General features: G+C 31.5%; 1 protein-coding gene across 3 annotated transcripts in view; it reads right to left on the minus strand.

Annotated features, from left to right (window-relative positions):
- LOC115875802 overlaps window positions 1-20,191 on the minus strand; it is a 165,754-nt gene that overhangs the window by 9,851 nt on the left and 135,712 nt on the right. For 2 of the 3 annotated variants that reach the window (XM_030891314.1, XM_030891312.1), the window contains exon 5: window positions 6,833-6,918. In XM_030891314.1, the coding sequence (XP_030747174.1) occupies window positions 6,833-6,918 (86 nt within the window). Of the gene's footprint in view, window positions 1-5,485; window positions 5,572-6,832; window positions 6,919-20,191 lie in introns of all 3 variants that reach the window. The other variant, XM_030891313.1, reaches the window with a different exon arrangement.

Genomic DNA, 20,191 nt, shown 5'->3' on the forward strand with positions numbered 1-20,191 from the left:
CAGAATTAATTAGTTAATTTAGTTTGTTTTTAAACCAACTCTAACGAAGTACAGAATATACAGTAGTGATAAACTACCTTAAAACTTCTGGTTACAAAAAAAGCTAAAATAATTTTACCGAGAGATCAAAACAGTATTATTGTATAAAAATAGGTTAATCAAATGTTACAGGATTGTGAAATAAACAGATATTTCCATTGAAATAAAAATTTTAAATTTACAAAAATAAAATCTACTATTAACAATAAATTAATGTATTTTTTGAAAGTTTTTTAAACGATTTTTTCAATGTATTGGTCAATCTGAAATCTTAAAAAATATTCTCTATTCTGCCGAATAACGGCCAGGAAGGAAAACACTTCATTTTAACTAAGATTTTCTAAGAAACATTTGTTATTCTGGCGTTTCTTTCGTGAAAAGTAGTTTTTCAGTTTGGAACTACTTTTTACGAAACTTTTCTTTTTCCCATTTTCTCTCCAGATTGTTTAGTCCCAATTTCACTTCGTTTTCATTTGACATATTGAGTTTATTTCGCGCCGCCCGCCGCCGCCGTCTTGAATAAAGTATATTTCTTAAGTGACTGGAAACTACTAATATCTGACAAACGGATCTGAAGCAGCGAAAGAAATGGGAATGATTGGGCAGCGATGTTTGGATTAATGTAGGTACTTACCTTCTGTATACTCAAGTCTTGGCATTTCCCAATTATGCTCAATAATTATTTTATTTAATATATTTAATATCTTAAAATTAATAAAAACACATTTTTCAAACATGTTTTAATCGAAACCCAAAAATAAACCAGAGTCGAGACAATATAAAAATATTTTGTAAAAAGAATTGGTGGCTTCAAAATTTACTTACGGTATGCGGTATACCAAATCGGATCTTTTTGTTCTGGCTAGAGTCACCACTTTATATTTGATAAGTTTTTTATCAAATACAGAGAGCTAAAAATAAAAGATAGGGCTCTTCAAAAATTCATTCTTTAACAACGTTCAGCATTATAAAATAGAAACTCTCTACTACAACAGCCCAAAGCATAATACTTCACTAAATTTAATTTTATTATGTTTTCGTCATACTATATTGTTATATTATTATAACATAAGCAAAATCAGAATGGAAAAGATGCATATAACGTCCGCCGGACGTTATCATAACGGCCGGCGGCCGTTAAGTTTCTAAGGTAATCGTAACGTCTGTCACCTGCAACAATGACTATTTATTGTCAGTTGGACTTTTCAAAAATTGGGAAAATAGACCATAGCGAGATGTCGCGAGAAATTCCGTTGGAAATACAGGAGGAAGCGGCTGCGGCTACTCAAAATTTACTTCCGACTATAACCAGAGAGAGATATCAGCAGGAATATGACAATTTTTTGAAGTGGCGGCAGGATAGAAGTATAAACAGCGTAAATGAAGCGGTATTGCTGGCTTATGCTAAAAGAATGTCTGAAATGTATTCTCCAACATCACTGTGGACAAAGATATCCATGCTGAAGCTTGCGTTGAGAGTATATGAAAACATCGACATATCAAGGTAAAAAGCCATTATATTCTTCGATATTTAATCATACTCATCTAAATTATATTTGTTCATAGATTTGGTAAACTGTTCATGTTTCTGAGGCGCAAAAACGAAGGTTATTCACCAAAAAAGCCAAAGTTCTGTCGGAGAATGACATAAATAATTTTCTACTGGATGCCGATGATTACACCTGGTTACTCGAAAAATTGTATTGGTGCTTGGTATTCTTGGAGCTTGTAGGCGCAGCGAGCTTTGGTCACTCACAGTTGATGATTTCGAAGATTCGGAGAAAAATATTCTTGTCTCATTAAGAAATACTAAAAATAAGAAAGATAGGAAATTTCTTATTTCAAAACGGGCCTTCCGTTTGATGCCTATGGTTTATACAAAAGTACATCAACCTGCGTCCTCGTAACTTTGACAATCCAAAATTTTTCATTGGTTACAAGAAAGGCAAGTGTGTTAAGCAAATCGTCGGTATACATACCATCGGGGAGCGTACCGCAGAAAATTGCAAAATTTTTGAAATTGGAGAATCCAGAACGTTATACAGGGCATTCATTTCGTAGATCATCAGCAACCATGCTCGCCGAAAATGGTGGTGATTTACTATCGCTAAAGGAGCTAGGAGGATGGGAGTCTTCAACAGTGGCAGAAACTTACATAGAAAAATCAGTTTCCAAAAGAATGAAAATAACAAATCAACTTTTTCATGATAGCTCCAAAAATAATGTGTCTTTAGTGGATACAAATATTTGCCATTCTTCAGTAGCATCATCTTCTTCTATAAAATCTGTAAATCCCTGGGAAGGATTACAGATTTCTAAGAACAACAAGTGCACTTTTAATTTCCATGTTCATTATCATGAAAAATGAATTTTAGTATAAGACATTATGTATTTTTTATCCTTACTTGTGTTATTGTTCAATAAAATTTGTTATTAAATAGTAGTGTTTATTGCTCTAAAAAATCTGCAGTATGACGAAAAATCTAGAACGCAACACGGCCGATAACAAATAACGGCCTTGGCTGCTTATGATCCTCGGCTATCGCCTCGGATCACAAACTTCAGCCCGGCCGTTATTTGTTGTTTATCGGCCTTATTACGTTAATAACTATATATTAAGTAGACATTTAAATATAAACTTTAATTAAACCCTGGATTACGTTCTGTTCAGAATTAATTAGTTAGTTTAGTTTGTTTTTAAACCGACTATAACGAAGTATAAAACAGACAGAATATTGGGTGAACTAGCTTAAAAATCCTGGTTCAATTTTGAGCTGGTTTAAAATTCAGTTTAAACACTTCTAGTTTGGTATATATTCTGTATATTATTAGGGTTTGCCAAACAGAAATTATTTGTGGTTACCAAAAACTGAAAATTTTGCAGACAGATTTTTGCAGAAAACAATATTCTTTTATAAAAAAAGGCTATTCATATGTTACAAGATTGTGAAATAATAAGATATATTCCCATTGAATTAGAAAATCAAATTAGGAGAATAAAATCAGATAAATTGAACAATAAACTAATATATTAACAATAAACTAATATATTCCTATGAAATCTTTTTAAATTAAGTTTAAACATATACAAATTTTCTGAACCGTTTTGACCCATATAAATACTTAAAAATATTCTCTATTCTGCCGAATAACGCCTAGCAAGGAAAACACTTCATTTTAACTTAGATTCGCTAAGAAACATTTGTTATTCTGGCGTTTCCCAAAGCACGCTTTTAGTTTCTTTCCTGAAAAGTAGTTTTTCAGTTGGAAACTACTTTTTACTAAACTTTTTTTCCTATTTTCTCTCCAGATTGTTTAGTCCCAATTTCACTTCGTTTTCATTTGACATATTGAGTTTATTTCGCGCCGCTTTTTCCAATTTTCGTACTAGTTGTATACGACGGAATCTTCGGCAGCACATTTTGCAAATGCTTAGTTTCGGAGGTACAGGGTGTAGAAATTAAATTTTTATTTCGATTTTTTTCAAATAATTTCTGAAGTAACGTCAATATATGGATGAACATTGCTGTTTGAAAGTTTTTTGACATTGACAATTTGATTTTGATATCAATATGACTCTATATATGATAGACTGGACAATTTTTGTCCAGTCTATCATATATAATTATACAGGGCGTGTCTCGGGCATCATTAATCAAAAGTTGAAGTTCATCTCGAGCATCGGCAGTGGAATTATACCTTAAACTGTTTAACTACAGATGATCAGCCGATGACAAGAGGGATCCAAAAAGAGGATACAGAAGATCGGAATTGAGATAGTCTCAGATTTATATAGTTAGTCCTGAGTCTTACAGTCTGGCTGATAGTTCAAGTCATAAAATAATAAATACAAGAAGAAGTGTCAAGTCAATGTTAAATTATGGAAACAGCGTGGCTGCCTGGGTAACTAATTTTCAGATATGGCGGCTGGGACATTTGACATGACATAGACATGACAATTTCAATTTTATGAAATTTATTTCCGTTTCCGGTTTTTAATGGCGGGCTGTTCAGGAGGTTTAAATGAGGGTTAATATACTTTTACTCTTTCTAGTAGTAAATAATACAACAAAATTACTCAAAATATTTATTTGGAATTTAGAACAATGTAAATATGCAAATCAACACAATTAAAGAGCTATAATCCAATAAACTACTGTATCAGTATCAAATATTTAAATAATATCAGAGATGCTGTGTTAAAGTGAATTAGTAAAGTAACAGTGCATTGACTTACAGAAACTTGAAGATAAATAAATGTTTTCACAGCTTCACGGGCATAAAACTAAATAACTGGAAGCAGGAAAAAGGCAACCGGAACCCACACAAAACCTAAAATAAAAAAAAATATGTAAAAAACATAAATATTGGTACATAAGACTTTTGTAAATTAAATCAAACAGGGCTTGAATGAAAATAAAATGAATAAAAAATATGATACATATACATCTAATACCTCATTTGTATTTTAAAAATAATCTACATACATAGATTTATAGCATTATTGCTATGAAAATACATAATAGGTACCTATGTGATACCTATGTAATTACGCATTTCTGTTCATCTTGTAGAAAATTAATGTAGGCTAATAATAGTTCAATAATCATAATTTACCTTGTATAACTTGCTTTCAATTGCTCAAAATCACCGATCAGTCATTAAAGTAGAGATACGGAAAAATCCTTGGCAAAGAATATCCCAAGATCCTTGGGTTTAAAGTTAAAAAATATAAAAACAGTTAATATATTACCTATTTTTACATATAATATGGCCCATACCTACTACACGCAGAAACGTCGATTTCATCATTTTCTTCATGTAATTAATATCATATATACTTTATTAAAGTGTTAATAAGGAACTTTATATCAAAAACATCGTTGTACTTATAAATTTCAGCCGAAATATCAGAAACAAACTTCCAATCAAATCTAAACGGCAAAATTAAAATGGCGCCCGACCTTGCCAGAGGCCTCGGGAGCTGACGCTGACACACAGACAAAAGACAAAAGAACAGGACGCCGACGTGCATAAAAATGTTCCGTAGCAGAAATTGACAGAAATCATATAGAAATATTCAGATTTTTGTCTAGGACAGTCTAGAAGGCCATGCTTTCTGCCTGGGTAGAACATGGGTAGAACCGCGCCACAACTGTTTCCAATTTTCCGGTTTACTGTCACCCCCCTGGTTCAAGTCTACAGCGATTGGGCAGCGATGTTTGGATTAATGTAAGTACTTACCTTCTGGCATTGAATTGGAAATGCCAAGTCTTGGCATTTCCCAACTTTTCTCAATAATTATTTTATTCAGTATATATAATATCTTAAAATTCATAAATAATTTTCAAACATGGTGTTATTATCGAAACCCAAAAATAAACCAGGGTCGCGACAATATAAATATATTTTGTAAAAAAAATTGGTGGGTTCAAAATTTACTTACGGCATGCGGTGTACTAAATCGGATCTTTTTGTTCTGGCTAGTGTCATCACTTTATATTTAACAAGCTTTTTATCAAATATAGATAGCTAAAAATTAAAGATAGGGTTCTTCAAAAATTTATTTTTAACATCGTTCACCATTATAAAATAGAAACTCTCTAACGCAACAGCCCAAAGCATAATACTTTACTAAATTTAATTTTATTATGCTATATTAAGTAGACCTTTAAATACAAACTTTAATTAAACCCTGATGGTTTAAGTTCTGTTCAGAATTAATTAGTTAATTTAGTTTGTTTTTAAACAGACTAACGAAGTACAGAATATACGTTACAGTAGTAGTGAAATACCTTAAAACATTTAGTTACAAGATGAAAACAATACTATTATATAAAAAACGGCAATGATATGTTACAAAATTGTATAATAAACAGATATTTCAATTGAATCAATAAATTCAAATTTACAAAAATAAAATCAAATTTACAATGAATTAATATATTCCTAGTAAATACCTTTTAAAATAAGTTTAAACTTACTTTTTACTTACACAATTTTTTGAACGTTTTGGCTCATCGGAAATCTTAAAAAATATTCTCTATTCTGCCGAATGATGCTCAGCAAGCAAAACACTTCATTTTAACTAAAATCCCCTAAGAAACATTTGTTATTTTGGCGTTTTCCAAATCACGCTTTGAGTTTCTTTCTTGAAAAGTAGTTTTTAAGTTGGAAACTAGTTTTTGCGAAACTTTTCTTTTTCCCATTTTCTATCCAGATTGTTTTGTCTCAATTTTACTTTGTTTTCACTTGGCATGTTGAGTTTATTTCGTGCCGTCTTGGATAAAGTATATTTTAAAGTGACCCGAAATTACTATTATCTGATAAACGGATCTGAAGCAGCAAAAGGAACGCGAGCAAAAAAAATCATGTCAAATTTAACAATACAAAAGCAAAATTGCTCAAAATTACCTATAAATTTAACTTAGTTTTAGTTCATTCTAGCATACATAATTATACTTAAACTGTTTAATTACCTAAATGCCCATGATCAGCGATGACAAGAGGGATACAGAAGATCAGAGTCTTGAATAGTCTCAGAGTCACATAGTTAGTCCTGAGTTATAAAGTCTGGCAGATACTTAAAGTCTTAACACGAGTAGTCAGCGATGTTCGGATTAATGTAAGTACTTACCTTCTCTATACTCAAGTCTTAGCATTTCCAAACTTTGCTCACTAATTATTTTATTTAATATATTTTATAATTTAAGATATTTTTAGATATAAACCAGTGTCGCGACAATATCAAAATATTTTATAAAAATAATTGGTGAGTTCAAGATTTACTTACGGCATGCGGTATATTAAATCGGATCTTTTTGTTCTGGCTAGAGTCATCACTTTATATTTGACAAGCTTTTTATCAAATACAGAGAGCTAGAAATAAAAGATAGGAGTCTTCAAAAATTCGTTCTTTAACAACGTTTAGCATTATAAAATAGAGAAACTTTCTACTACAACAGCCCAAAGCATAATACTTTACTTAATGTAATTTTATTATGCGATAATAAGTAGCTCATTAAAATATAAACTTGAATTAAATCTTGGTTTACGTTCTGTTCAGAATTAATTACTTAGTTTAGTTTGTTTTTAAACCGTCTATAACGAAGTACAAAGCTGGCAGAATATTGGGTGAACTAGCTTAAAAATCCTGGGTCTAGTAAACATTGAACTGGCTTGAAATTCATTTTTAAAAACACTTCTAGTTGGGCATTTATTGTGTGTGTTATTGGGTTTTGCCAGACAGAAATTATTTGTGGTTACAAAAAAAGCTGAAAGAGTTTTACCCACAGAGTTTTGCAGAAAACAATATTTTTTTTTATAAAAAAGGGCAATCGTGTGTTACAAGATTGTGAAATTTTACAAGATATTCCCATTGAATTAAAAAATCAAGTTTTCGAGAATAAAATCAGATTAACGGCAAATTAATATATTCCTATGAAATATTATTTAAATTAAGTTTAAACTTACACAACTTTTTGAACGTTTTGACCCATATAAAACCTTAAAAAATAATCTTTATTCTGCCGAATGACGCCCGACAAGGAAAACACTTCATTTTAACTAAGGTTTTCTAAGAAGCATTTGTTATTCTGGCTTTTCCCAAATCACGCTTTGAGTTTCTTTCGTGAAAAGTAGTTTTTAAGTTTGGAACTACTTTTTACCAAACTTTTCTTTTTCCCCTTTTCTCTGGAGATTGTTTTGTCCCAATTTCACTTTGTTTTTATTTGACATGTTGAGTTTATTTCGCGCCGTCTTGAATAAAGTATATTTTTTAAGTGACCGGATATTTAATTTCAATTATATGACGAACTGATATGAAGCAGCAAAAGTAACGCGAGCAAAAAAAAATAATGTCAAATTTAACAATACAAAAGCAAAATTGCTCAAAATTACCTATAAATTTAATTTAGTTTTAGTTCATTCTAGCATACATAATTATACTTAAACTGTTCAACTACCTAAATGCCGATGATCAGCGATGACAAGAGGGATAGAAAAAGAGGATACAGAAGATCAGGAAGTATTGAATAGTCTTAGAGTCACACAGTTAGTCCTGAGTCTTACAGTCTGGCAGATACTTAAAGTCTTAGAACGAGTAGACAGCAATGTTCGGATTATTGTAAGTACTTACCTTTTTTATACTCAAGTCTTAACATTTCCAAACTTTGCTGACTAATTATTTTATTTAATATATTTTATATTTTTAATATTTTATTTTAATATTTTTTGTAATTAATAAACACACGTTCCTAAAACACGCTGTTTTAATCGAAACTCAGATATAAACCCGTGTCGCGACAATATCAAAATATTTTGCAAAAATAATTGGTGTGTTCAAGATTTACTTACGGCATGCGGTATACTAAATCGGATCTTTTTGTTCTGGCTAGAGTCATGAATTTATATTTGACAAGCTTTTTATCAAATACAGAGAGCTAGAAATAAAAGATAGGAGTCTTCAAAAATTCGTTCTTTAACAACGTTTAGCATTATAAAATAGGGAAACTTTATACTACAACAGTCCAAAGCATATTTACTTTACTTAATGTAATTTTATTATGCTATATTAAGTAGCTCATTAAAATATAAACTTAAATTAAATCTTGGTTTACGTTCTGTTCAGAATTAATTAGTTAGTTTAGTTTGTTTTTAAACCAACTATAACGAAATATAAAGCCGACAGAATATTGGATGAACTAGCTTAAAAATCTTGGGTCTAGTAAAAATTGAGCTGGCTTGAAATTCATTTTTAAAAACAATTGTATGTTATTGGGTTTAGCTAGACAGAAATTATTTGTGGTTACAAAAAAGCTAAAAAGTTTTACAGACCGAGTTATTACAATAACAAAAGTCTCTGAGTTAAACAATATTTTTTTTATAAAAAAGGGTAATCATATATTACAAAATTGTGAAATTTTACAAGATATTCCCACTGAATTAAAAAATCAAAGATTTTCTGAGAAACATTTGTTATTCTTGCTTTTCCCAAATCACGCTTTGAGTTTCTTTCGTGAAAAGTAATTTTTAAGTTAGGAACTACTTTTTACGAAACTTTTATTTTTCTCATTTTCCCTCGAGATTGTTTTGTTTCAATTTCACTTCGTTTTTATTTGACATGTTGAGTTTATTTCGCGCCGTTTTGAATAAAGTATATTTTTTAAGTGATCGGATATTTAAGTTCAATTATCTGACAAACGGATATGAAGCAGCAAAACGAATGCGAGTAAAAAAATTCGATGTTGTCAAGTTTAACAATACAAAAGCAAAATTGCTCGAAATTCTTCTTGTTGTTAGATGTATATTTATACAATTAAAAATTATTTCCTTCAATCTGCTTATTATAAATGATAACTGGCTCTATGATCAAAAAACTAAAAAAAAACATAATTTCGGCGTTTTCGGAACCTAATGTTCCAAGAAATTCTTTTTAAGATTAATAAATAATTTGATTCACTTTCACAAAATTTGTATTGAAATATCAATATTTTTGATAAACACCTGGACTGCTCACAGATACACGTCGTGACATATGAGATAATATTCTATATCTATGATACAACTTCTAAGCCGTAGGCTGTCGTTACCTCTTTTCGTCTCGCTAGCTCGTGTATATCTATAGCTCGGTTTTGAATTTTTACTCCCAGCGCGCCTAAAAGTTTCACTTGAATAATATTATAAAGTTTGGTGCAAAATATTACAGAAATTTCTGATATACCGGATGCGTCTCAAAAGTGGCTCACCCCTATAACTTTTTTATTTTTTTAAAATAAGAAAACGAGCTTTGGTATCTTAGTATATGACATAAATTAGGATTGATTGACGTATTCAATTGTTTTTGGTCACTGCCTGTTTCATCAGAAATGACTACAACTCTTGATTTTTAAATAGCGCCCTCGGTATTTTTTACTTTATTCGATATAAAATGACATTCTGCCATATGTCAATATATTATATTATATCATATGTCAACTTTTGACATTCCCTCTTAATAAAAAATCTTATTTTAAAATTCAATCTAGAGTGCCATGGCTATGTTAAAAACACTAATTCTTAATCAAGGAGCCTTGGAAAAATAGATTTAATCGTCTAATGTTTTTAGTGGCTTGTCCTGGCCAGTTAGAAAATGCTCAAATCGTATTTTTAATCATATCTCAATTTTTTCAAATGGAACGAGGGTGGCTCATTAGTATATTTGAAAAAAGAATTTTTTTACGAATAATTTGATACCACACATTCGGTATTTCGAGTCAAATTTTCGTTACAAACCGCAAATTATAATTACAAATAAATCAAATGCAAAAATGTCAAAGATTGACATATGATATGTCATTCTATTCAGAGTGTTATTTTCTATCGAATAAAGTAAAAAAATAGCAAGGGTGCCATTTAAAAATTAAAAGTTGTAATCATTTCCGGTGAAACAGGAAGTGACCAAAAACAATTGAATGTGTCAATCAATCCTAATTTATGTCATATACTAACATACCAAATCTCGCTTTTTTTTATCTGAAAAAATAAAAAAGTTAAGTGGGTGAACCACTTTTGAGACGCACCCGGTATATATTTTTGAAAAAAACCTCGCGCCTCTGGAATTCGTATGAATAAAATCGGTCATATTTTCAGAGAACTGCGCTCCCCTTACCATTATCGTAAAAAATCTATGTAAAATAAACCACAAGGTGCATATACGACAACAGTATAATTGCATTATAATCTTGATTAAATATTAATAACCTTAATTTACTTTAACTCTATAATTAGGAACAATTTCCATAATTACATAGCACCAGAATCGTTTAAACAACGGAACCAAATCTCTATCCTTTACGTGGCGTTATTCACGAAGCCTGAAAATAGGAGACTGTATAATAATTTATCATTTTCTCTTATCATGCAAAATTTACTCGGACTCGTTCTAATGCCGCAACCCACTCCCTTTTGCCCCTGGAATAATTCAATATCTCTCGGATATTTCACAACTAAACCAGATCCAACTGGACAAATTGACTCCAAAATGGAATTTGCCTTGCAGCGAGTGTAGAGTAGTAATGTTGCCGTAGCGAGGCGCAAATTTTCCGCCCTTTTTTAAACCGAAACTGCTGTTAATTTTACAGCATTGTCAATATTTCCGGTTTACATGCAGGCCCCAAGCTAGCGCGTTAAACAAAAGAAAATGTTTCGTCGAACTTCCATGATTTCAAGGTATTCTGAGCGCTATAGTTTAAATGCACCAAACGTTTTAAGAGTAGTGAACTTAATGTATACCAGGTGCGTCTCAAAAGTGGCTCACCTCTATAACTTTTTTATTTTTTCAATTAAGAAAAACGAGATTTCTTATGCCAATATATGACATAAATTAGGATTGATTGACGTATTCATTTTTTTTGGTCACAATTATTTTTGCTCACTTTTTCACCGGAAATTACTACGATTTTTGATTTTTAAATGGCACTTTCGGTATTTTTTACTTTATTCGATAGAAAATGACATTCTGAATAGAATGACATATCACAAGTTAACTTTTGACATTTTCATTTAAAATAAAATCTTATTTTAAATTTCAATCTAGAGTGCCATGGCTATCTTAAAAACACTAATTTGTAATCAAGGAGCCTTGGAAAAATAGTTTTAATATAGTTAATCGTCTAATGTTTTTCGTGTCTTGTCCTGGACGGTTAAAAGATGCCCAAATCGTATTTTAAATCATATCTCATTTTTTTTCAAACAGAACAACGATGGCTCATTAGCATATTTAGAAAAAGCATTTTTTTACGAATAATTTGATACCACACAGTTGGTATTTCGAGTCAAATTTTCGTTAAGTTCGCAAGTTATATTTTCAAATAAACCATATACGAAAATGTCAAAAGTTGACATATGATATAACAAACCATATATTCTATTCAAAGTGTCATTTTCTATCGAATAAAGTAAACATATTCCAAGAGTGTGGATTAAAAATCAAAAGTTGTAGTCATTTCTGGTTAAACAGGAAGTGACCAAAAACAATTGAATACGTCAATAAATTCTAATTTATGTCATATACTAACATACCAAGTCTCGTTTTTTTTATCAGAAAAATTAAAAATGTTATAGGAGTGAGCCACTTTTGAGACGCACCCTGTATATCATTTAGATTAACATAGAATTGCATATTAATTCATGCATATCTATACCGATATAATCATAGAAACTGCGTGGTCTGGATCTTAACGTGTAAGACAGTGATGTAGACAGCCTAAATTAAAAATCAAATGTATTAAGGAGAGATAAAAGTTAGGTTGATACATTTCTTCTATGCGGTATTGCCGGATTTTGCCTCAAAATTTCAAACCGCACAATTATTAGTTTATGAAAAATGTTGCATCTAGGGTTGGAACTTATTTTTCACAATTAGTTCCTCATTTTGCTACAGATAGATACTTTTATAATCTAGATTACAGCTAGATATTTTATAATCTAATTAAAAAAGATAAAAAAAGATTCTTAAACAACTCTCTAACAGAAATGAGCATTATTATATATCGTCTATCATTTTATTTCTCGTACGAATCGGCAACGCTGTATGCCGCTTTTTATTTTCTCTCTCTGCCTGTCAACTGTTCTTATATATTGTTACGGATTCCGTGGGTCCACTATTTAAACTCACGATAAAATACTTAACGAATTTATTTGTTTCACTCTGTACACACAACTTATACTATTTACAACACAACTTATGCAACTACTATTACTCTAACGGTATTTCGCGGTATTTTCAAACTTCAGACTTCAGACTATCTTCAGACTTCAAACTTCAAACTTGTCCAACTGTCAAAGCGCGGGCCTTATATACCCCCTGGCGGTTGTTTCTAGATTTTTCTAAAGAATTCTATAATTTTCTTTACTTTCTGGCGAATGCGCCAGGTTCCTCAATGCACGTTGCGATTTTTTTTAGCAGTATGCAGTTATGCAACCAGTAATACACCTTGACAATATTTATCGCTGTCGTATGCATTACAGTGGGGGGAAGAAGTAGCTTATCGCTGAGTGCGCGACCCGAACGCGTGAGGGCGCAGACGTCATTGACGATTGTGTCTCACAAACTATAGCCGTTTATAGACGAAGTCGCTGACACCAGGGTACCTATTCTTGAAAGCGAGAGAAGGGAGTGGTCCTTGGGAGCTCCCGGGGATTGCTCCCTAACTCGACCTCCCTGAAAACGAATTGTAATCTTGAAGTACTGAACGCACAGAGGAGTAGAATCGGGGAACAGCGTTGCCGGTTTGTACAACCAATAGAATTACAGCAAATCTTGACAGTCAGCGGCTTACTTATTCTATAGTCAGCGACTTCGGCTTACGTACATCGCGTCTAGAGATATACTTTATTTTAAAACGAAAAATTTCGAACGATTGCAAATGTAGGTTGATTTGTTGGTGTCCCAAGTCTTTGTGCCTCTCGTAAGATCAACAATAGGGCTTTTTTGCTTGTCTTGCACTTTAGTCAATACAGAAACTTTATTCAGAGACGTATTATTTTCAAATTAAGGACATTAATACAGCGGGTACAAACAAAAACGACTAATAACTAAATTTAAAATTGTTCAAAAAATATATATACTTTTTGGAGTTTTTATCCATATTCAAAGCCATATATTCCACTATAACCGTAATTTATACATAAGAAAACTTTATTGATTTTTTATTAAGAGAAGATAAATGTTCTCTTTTATACCTTAATTTTGGTTCTCAAACAAATGCACATTTACTAATTTTAAAAATGGCATGTTAAAATTTCTATCCACCCTGTATAAAACATTTTTTACACACATTCAAAGAAACATTTTTATCTATGAATATTAAGTCTGTAACCATGATTACCACGCCCACTTCTCTCGGGGGTTCTACTCCCTGAAACTCAAGAATAGGTACCCAGCTAGTATAAATATAAATAATACTAGACTTCTTCCTGAAGTCCTGATGACACATTTCATAGACACCTGGTCATACATGGGGATTCTGGACATCCCTGGTGTTTTAAACTTTATTTTTGTTAAACAAGGGGGTTCTGAGTACAATAGTGGTATTAATGACTATCAGTATTATTAGATCCATGATATTAATTAGTATTCAATTCGTATCTGAAGATATGTACGGCTTCTTGTACAGGGTGTACCATTTTGGTTGAAGTCATACGGTATCTCCACTATTAGTGAAGATAGAAAGATGCGGTTTGCACAAATGTCTCCCACTTTTTGTCAAACGAAAGATGCTGTAAACAAATTTTTTATAGCCCTCTTTGTTTCTGAGCTATAGGGTCTTTTTGAAAATTTTGCAATCTGGGACACCCCCCGTATTACTGTTATTGCGGAAGGTATCGAGAAGGTAAAAAAATGTTTGTTCTAGAACTTTTTACGGAGAATACAACAGTGTAGTCTGTTATTTTTCGAAAATAATATTTTCGAAGATATGAACTAAAGCTATGTTTTCTTAAACGGAACACCCTGTATATTTATAAATTATATGATTTGGCTTGCCATAAGCTTCTCAAAAATATAAATCCCTCTATATTTATTTTCACTAGTTACTGCAATATTTATGTTACTCCACTGTATTCTACGTAAAAAGTTCTACAAGAATCAGTTTTCACCATCTCGATATCATCCACAATAACGGAGATGCGGGGGCTGTTCAAAATTGCAAAATTTTCGAAAAGACCCTGTAGCTCAGAAACCAAGAGGGCTATGAAAATTTTGTTTACAGCATCTTTCGTTTGACCAAAAAGTGGGACAGGTTTGTGCAAACCTCATCCTCCTATCTTTACTAATAACCGAGATACAGTATGATTTCAACTAAAATAGCACACCCTGTACACTTCCCGGATATTTTAACGTTTATTTTTGCCGAACAACTTTTAAAAGTTAAGGGATTCTAAAAATATATAGATGATAAAGCATATTTTTATTACAAAATATAAAACTATATACTAAACAGAAATAACACATTGTTTCTAAAACACTGCTTTAGCTTAGAACAGATATTTTACTGTGCTGAGTTATTATTTATTATTTATCTTCTAATTTTAGCGTTTCGTACATCCAGGAAATGCACCTTAGCGAGATTTCAGGAATTTAGAGATTTTAGAGTGCTAAGCAAAACATTGTAATATTTAGGTACTAGTAAATATTATACAAATATTCTAGGTAGTTTGATCGTGCAGAATTATTATAAAACTTTTGTTGAAACAGTTAACAGGTCCTCTTTCAACTATATATTTTAGTGTAAATGTTCTAGAAATACTTTATTATAGATTATTTATTATAATATCCACATTATTTTATAGATTTTACAGGGTTGTTCACCACATACGACACGGAGTATTGTAGCTAAACGATTAGATTTTTACAAATTGTAAGTTTTGGGTTCGTTGAAGGACTATTAGAGCTACAATTTAAAAATATTCTTACAAGATACATAGTGTCCCAAATAAATAAAAAATATCAAAGTTGTATTTTTTAAATGGAACACCTTGTATATTATTACATTTTTAGTTTCTACGATTAAAATAAAGGTAAATTTGATTAAGGTTTATCACACCTAAACCTTAACCGTTTTTGAAATATTTTCAATTTTGTGGAATTGTAGTAAAAATTTTAAGGCTTCATTTTTCCAAGGATGTCAAAGTTTTTAACACTAAATATTTACTGAAGTTTCTTTATTGATCAGTTATTGTGTTGCAATAATAAAAATAATACTACCTCATACAGAGTGTCTGAAAATTTATTTAAAATAATTACTAACTTTAAACGGCAATTACTTGTTTAATTTAAATGGAACACCCTATATATGAAGAATCATATGTACAATTTAATTATCTATCAAATTGTATTATACCATTTTTTACCTATCCCATCAAGTTTTCGTAGAAAATTAATTTTCTTATAGTTTAGACCTTATTTATCAGTATACCCATGGAATATTGACATTCTAGATTTGTTTTAAAGCCTAGTTTACAAGCCCATTTGTATACAAAAAATACTATGTAAATCTTTATAAAAGAGTATACCATTAATTAAATATACTACCATTATTTCGGCCGAAATATTAATTAATTACCTACTTAATTGTGTTAGTTAATAAATTGTTCTAAATCAGTGTGGATTTGAATCAGAAATCAACATAATAATAAGTTACGAAAATGAACGTCTCTGTTGTTATAAGCAAGCATTCGTCAAAAAATTAAATAAAATTTCTAAGAAGTTACTTTTTACCACTTTTTGTCTAATACATATACAAAATTCAGTTTTTTAGTATTTGGAGCAATTATTATTAATCAACGCAAACAGTCAATTAATGTAGTTTGAATACTGGAATCACATAATTGGTCCTCTTTAACAAATATTTAAACAGGGTTTTTTTTTAATGAAATAAACGAACTATATCGACAATATTAGTATCTATACTTTTTAAAAATTTGTTACATCTTTAAAAATAATCTAAAATGTCAATATTCCATGGGTATATTGATAAATAAACTCTAAACTACAAGAAAATTCGTTTTCTACAAAAACTTGAAGAGATAGGTAAAAAATGGTATAATACAATTTGATAGACAATTAAATTGTGCATCTGATTCTCATAAAATATATAGGGTGTTCCATTTAAATTAAACAAGTTATTGCCGTTTAAACTTGGTAATTATTTAAAATAAATTTTTAGACACTCTGTATAAGGTAGTATAATTTTTATTATTGCAACACAAAATTTAGTAAATAGAAATACTTCAGTACCAATATTTGGTTTTAAAAACTTAAATACGCCTAGAGAAATGAAGCATTAAAATTATTACTGTATTTTGACAAAAACCTGAATATTTCAAAAACGGTAAGATTAAAATGCGGTAAACCTTAATCAAATTTACCTTTCGTAGAAATCGTAGAAACAATGAAACAATGTAAAAATATGATAATATACAGGGTGTTCCATTTAAAAAAATACAACTTTGATTTTTTTTGTTTGGGACACTCTGTAACTTGCAAAAATATTTTTAAATTGTAGCTCTAATAGTCCTTCAACGTACCCAAAACTTACAATTTGCAAAAATCTAATCACACAATACTCCGTGTCGTATGTGGTGAACAACCCTGTATATATTTTGTATCTGGTGTTTTTAAATTCAATTAAAAAACTCAAAGATCATATTGAATTTGTGAATACAAACAGGAATATTTTTTATTGGTGGAAAATATAATATGATTATACAAATACATATGTATGTGTAGGAAATCTACGTAATAAAAATCAATGGTACAATACGTCCTGCAAAACTACATTTGCATGTTAAAAAATACAAAAATCTCGGAATTGATTAAACTGGTCAAAATATATAACGTTTAAAATTGAATTTATTTGTAAAAATATTGTGTCTAACATTCCAATCTTTTTTTGTAACAAAATATAGGATTAAATAAATACAGATTTTTAAATAGTTAATACTACTGTACAATAAGTTAATTTAAAAATATATAATATGTGTTTGATATAAAAAAAAATATAAAAAACCGATAAGTTCGAGTTCGAATCGCCTACCGAGGCCGAGGGTTCCGTACAATTTTTAGTTACACGCAACAGTTTTTTTTTCATTCTTTATAATCAATCAAAAACTATACATTATAAAAATAATTAAAAATATGTTTAGGGTTGTGCTAATAAAGCTCTTTCATACGATATCCCATATGACACGGTTCAAGTCGCTTCGTGTCTTGCACCTTCGTGCCTGTTTGTGGTTTACACACCCTGTTTGTGGTTTAATTACAGACGTATAGTTTTCAGATTTTTCCCTATACTTATAGTATAAGAGGGTATTACTTGCCAAATTGCATAGTTCTACATACATGTAGAATGTAGAATGTTGTATAATGTTTAGAAGGGGAGTTAATCACCGCGACCTTACAGATCTATTATGTGTTCCCCTTTCTTGAGTTATAACGGGTTATAACTCATCATACAGTCTCAGGGCTTTAACATTAACAAAAGTCAGTATCTGAGGCTAGCTCTTCATCCTCGACATCAGCCGTACCAAAGTTCATAGCACGAATGGTCGTCGTCTCGGCGCACTCAGTGATAAGGTGTTGTGGTGTTTCCCCATTTTCCCCACAGAATCTGCATTCGCCGTTGTTTCTCAGCTTCAGCCTACTGAGGTATTCGTTGAGGAGACAGTGTCCTGTTAGAAACCCCGTGACAATCCGAAGATTGTTTTTACTTAAATCAAGGAAAACCTTTGATTTTTCTCGGTCGTAAGTTCTGAGGAATTTTTTCGAGTGTCTTAGACCGTTGGAGGACACCCATTCCAAGTTACGGATGGAGTCTTCCAGATTCTTCAGTTCCGCTTTCAGTTGGTTTCCGTTTGGAAAACAGAACGGTTCTGGTCCAGTTAGTGGAGTGTTCGCTCCTTTCCTAGCTAGATCATTTGCTTTTTCACTGCCTTCTATCCGTTGGTGAGCAGGCACCCAGAGTAGGAGAACTTTATTTTCTTTGCCTAATTTGTTGAGCTCCTCTTGGCATTCTTTGACCAACTTACTGAGTTGATCGCGTTTAGTTCTATTTACAAACCAATACGTTTGTCTTGAGAGAGCTCCCAACAAAACCCTTATTCTAGTTAGTTTTGTAGCTGACATCGTCCGTACGGCACAACCTCACATTTTTTTACCTCTTTACTTTTTGGTTGTCGCTGTTAACTGAGTTTACAATTCTTCTCCATTGCGTTCGATTGTGCGCCGCTTCTTCCCACTCCCGCTTCTTCCTTCCACATTTTGCATCTGCACGCTAATCCCCTTTAAGTTTTCCTGGAAGGTATTCTTGTACCTTTTGAGTTGTCCACTCGGCCTCCTCTTACCGTCTACAAGCTCACTGTAGAGCAGAGGTTTTGGTATGCGGTTTTCTTGCATTCTGCATACGTGACCAGCCCATCTTAAGCGCGCTTTTGTAATCATTATTTCAATGCTCTCGCAGTTGGTTTTTCAAGGACCGATACGTTTGAGACATGGTGGAACCATTTGCTTCTTAAAAGTTGTCTAAGGTGTCTCTGTTGCAACTTGTTTAATGCGTTCTTGTGTCGGCGGTACAGCACCCAGGTTTCGCATCCATATAATATGGTGGGGATATTATTATTGCTCGGTACACTGCAAGTTTCGTTTTTGTGCTCAAGTCATGATTGTAGGAAACCCTGTCTTTTAATTTCCAAAATGCACTTGAAGAGCTGCTAATCCTGTGGTGAATTTCAGAGTCGATATTGACCTTTTCCGAAATCAAACTGCAGCATAATTCTAGGTCAACTGAAAATACCCTATAAATTTTGATTCCCCTGAGAGTGACGAAATGTAGGTTTTTTTGCGGTATAAACGGCTGTATATTTTTTAATATTAGAAGTTTGTGTTAACTTAGAAGTTTGATTCTTTCACAGCTTCAAGAGACTGCAGACCTAAGCATATGGTTTTAATTTCAACTCGATACCCCCACCCGTTCCCGAGATAAAGAGTCTTGACACAGACAGACAGACAACAAAGTGCTCCTATAAGGGTTCCCCCTTTTTTCCTTTTGAGGTACGGAACCCTAAAAATAAATATGTCAAAATTATAATAGACAATATTGGGGTATTTTATTGGATATAGGCCATGTCTATATATTTTATTAGATAAATCGTAATTCCCTATAGTTTGCTATACGATACTCTGCAAATAGGGAGTCAATATTTATAGTTCCCATATCGTCTTCGAAATACACGTTCTATCCGCATAAATTTGCCAGAATCTCTTGGAAACTTTCCGAAAAGTCGTTCCCGATGAACATCAAAGAAAATCCATGAGAATTTGTAATATTTAGGCTCTGGCAAAGTGGAACAAAACTTTCCGGATAACCTCAGACAAGATACAAATACTTGGGTTATAATATTAAAAGAATTTGCCTATGGATTCATCTTCTTTATCCGAATTATAGAGAAAACAGATAACTTATGGTACAAACAAGAATTATTTTGTAATTTATATACACTGTAGAAGGCTGACTCATGTATCAGAGGAATATAAAGAAATATAATACATCTACAATGCAGTTTTTTTTTTGTAGATTACAGATTTACAATATTATTTCTCGTTTAAAAATACCAT

Source organism: Sitophilus oryzae, unplaced genomic scaffold (genome assembly GCF_002938485.1).
Source record: "Sitophilus oryzae breed Bouriz unplaced genomic scaffold, Soryzae_2.0 scaffold_1396_pilon_pilon, whole genome shotgun sequence".
NCBI classification, from domain to species: domain Eukaryota; kingdom Metazoa; phylum Arthropoda; class Insecta; order Coleoptera; family Curculionidae; genus Sitophilus; species Sitophilus oryzae.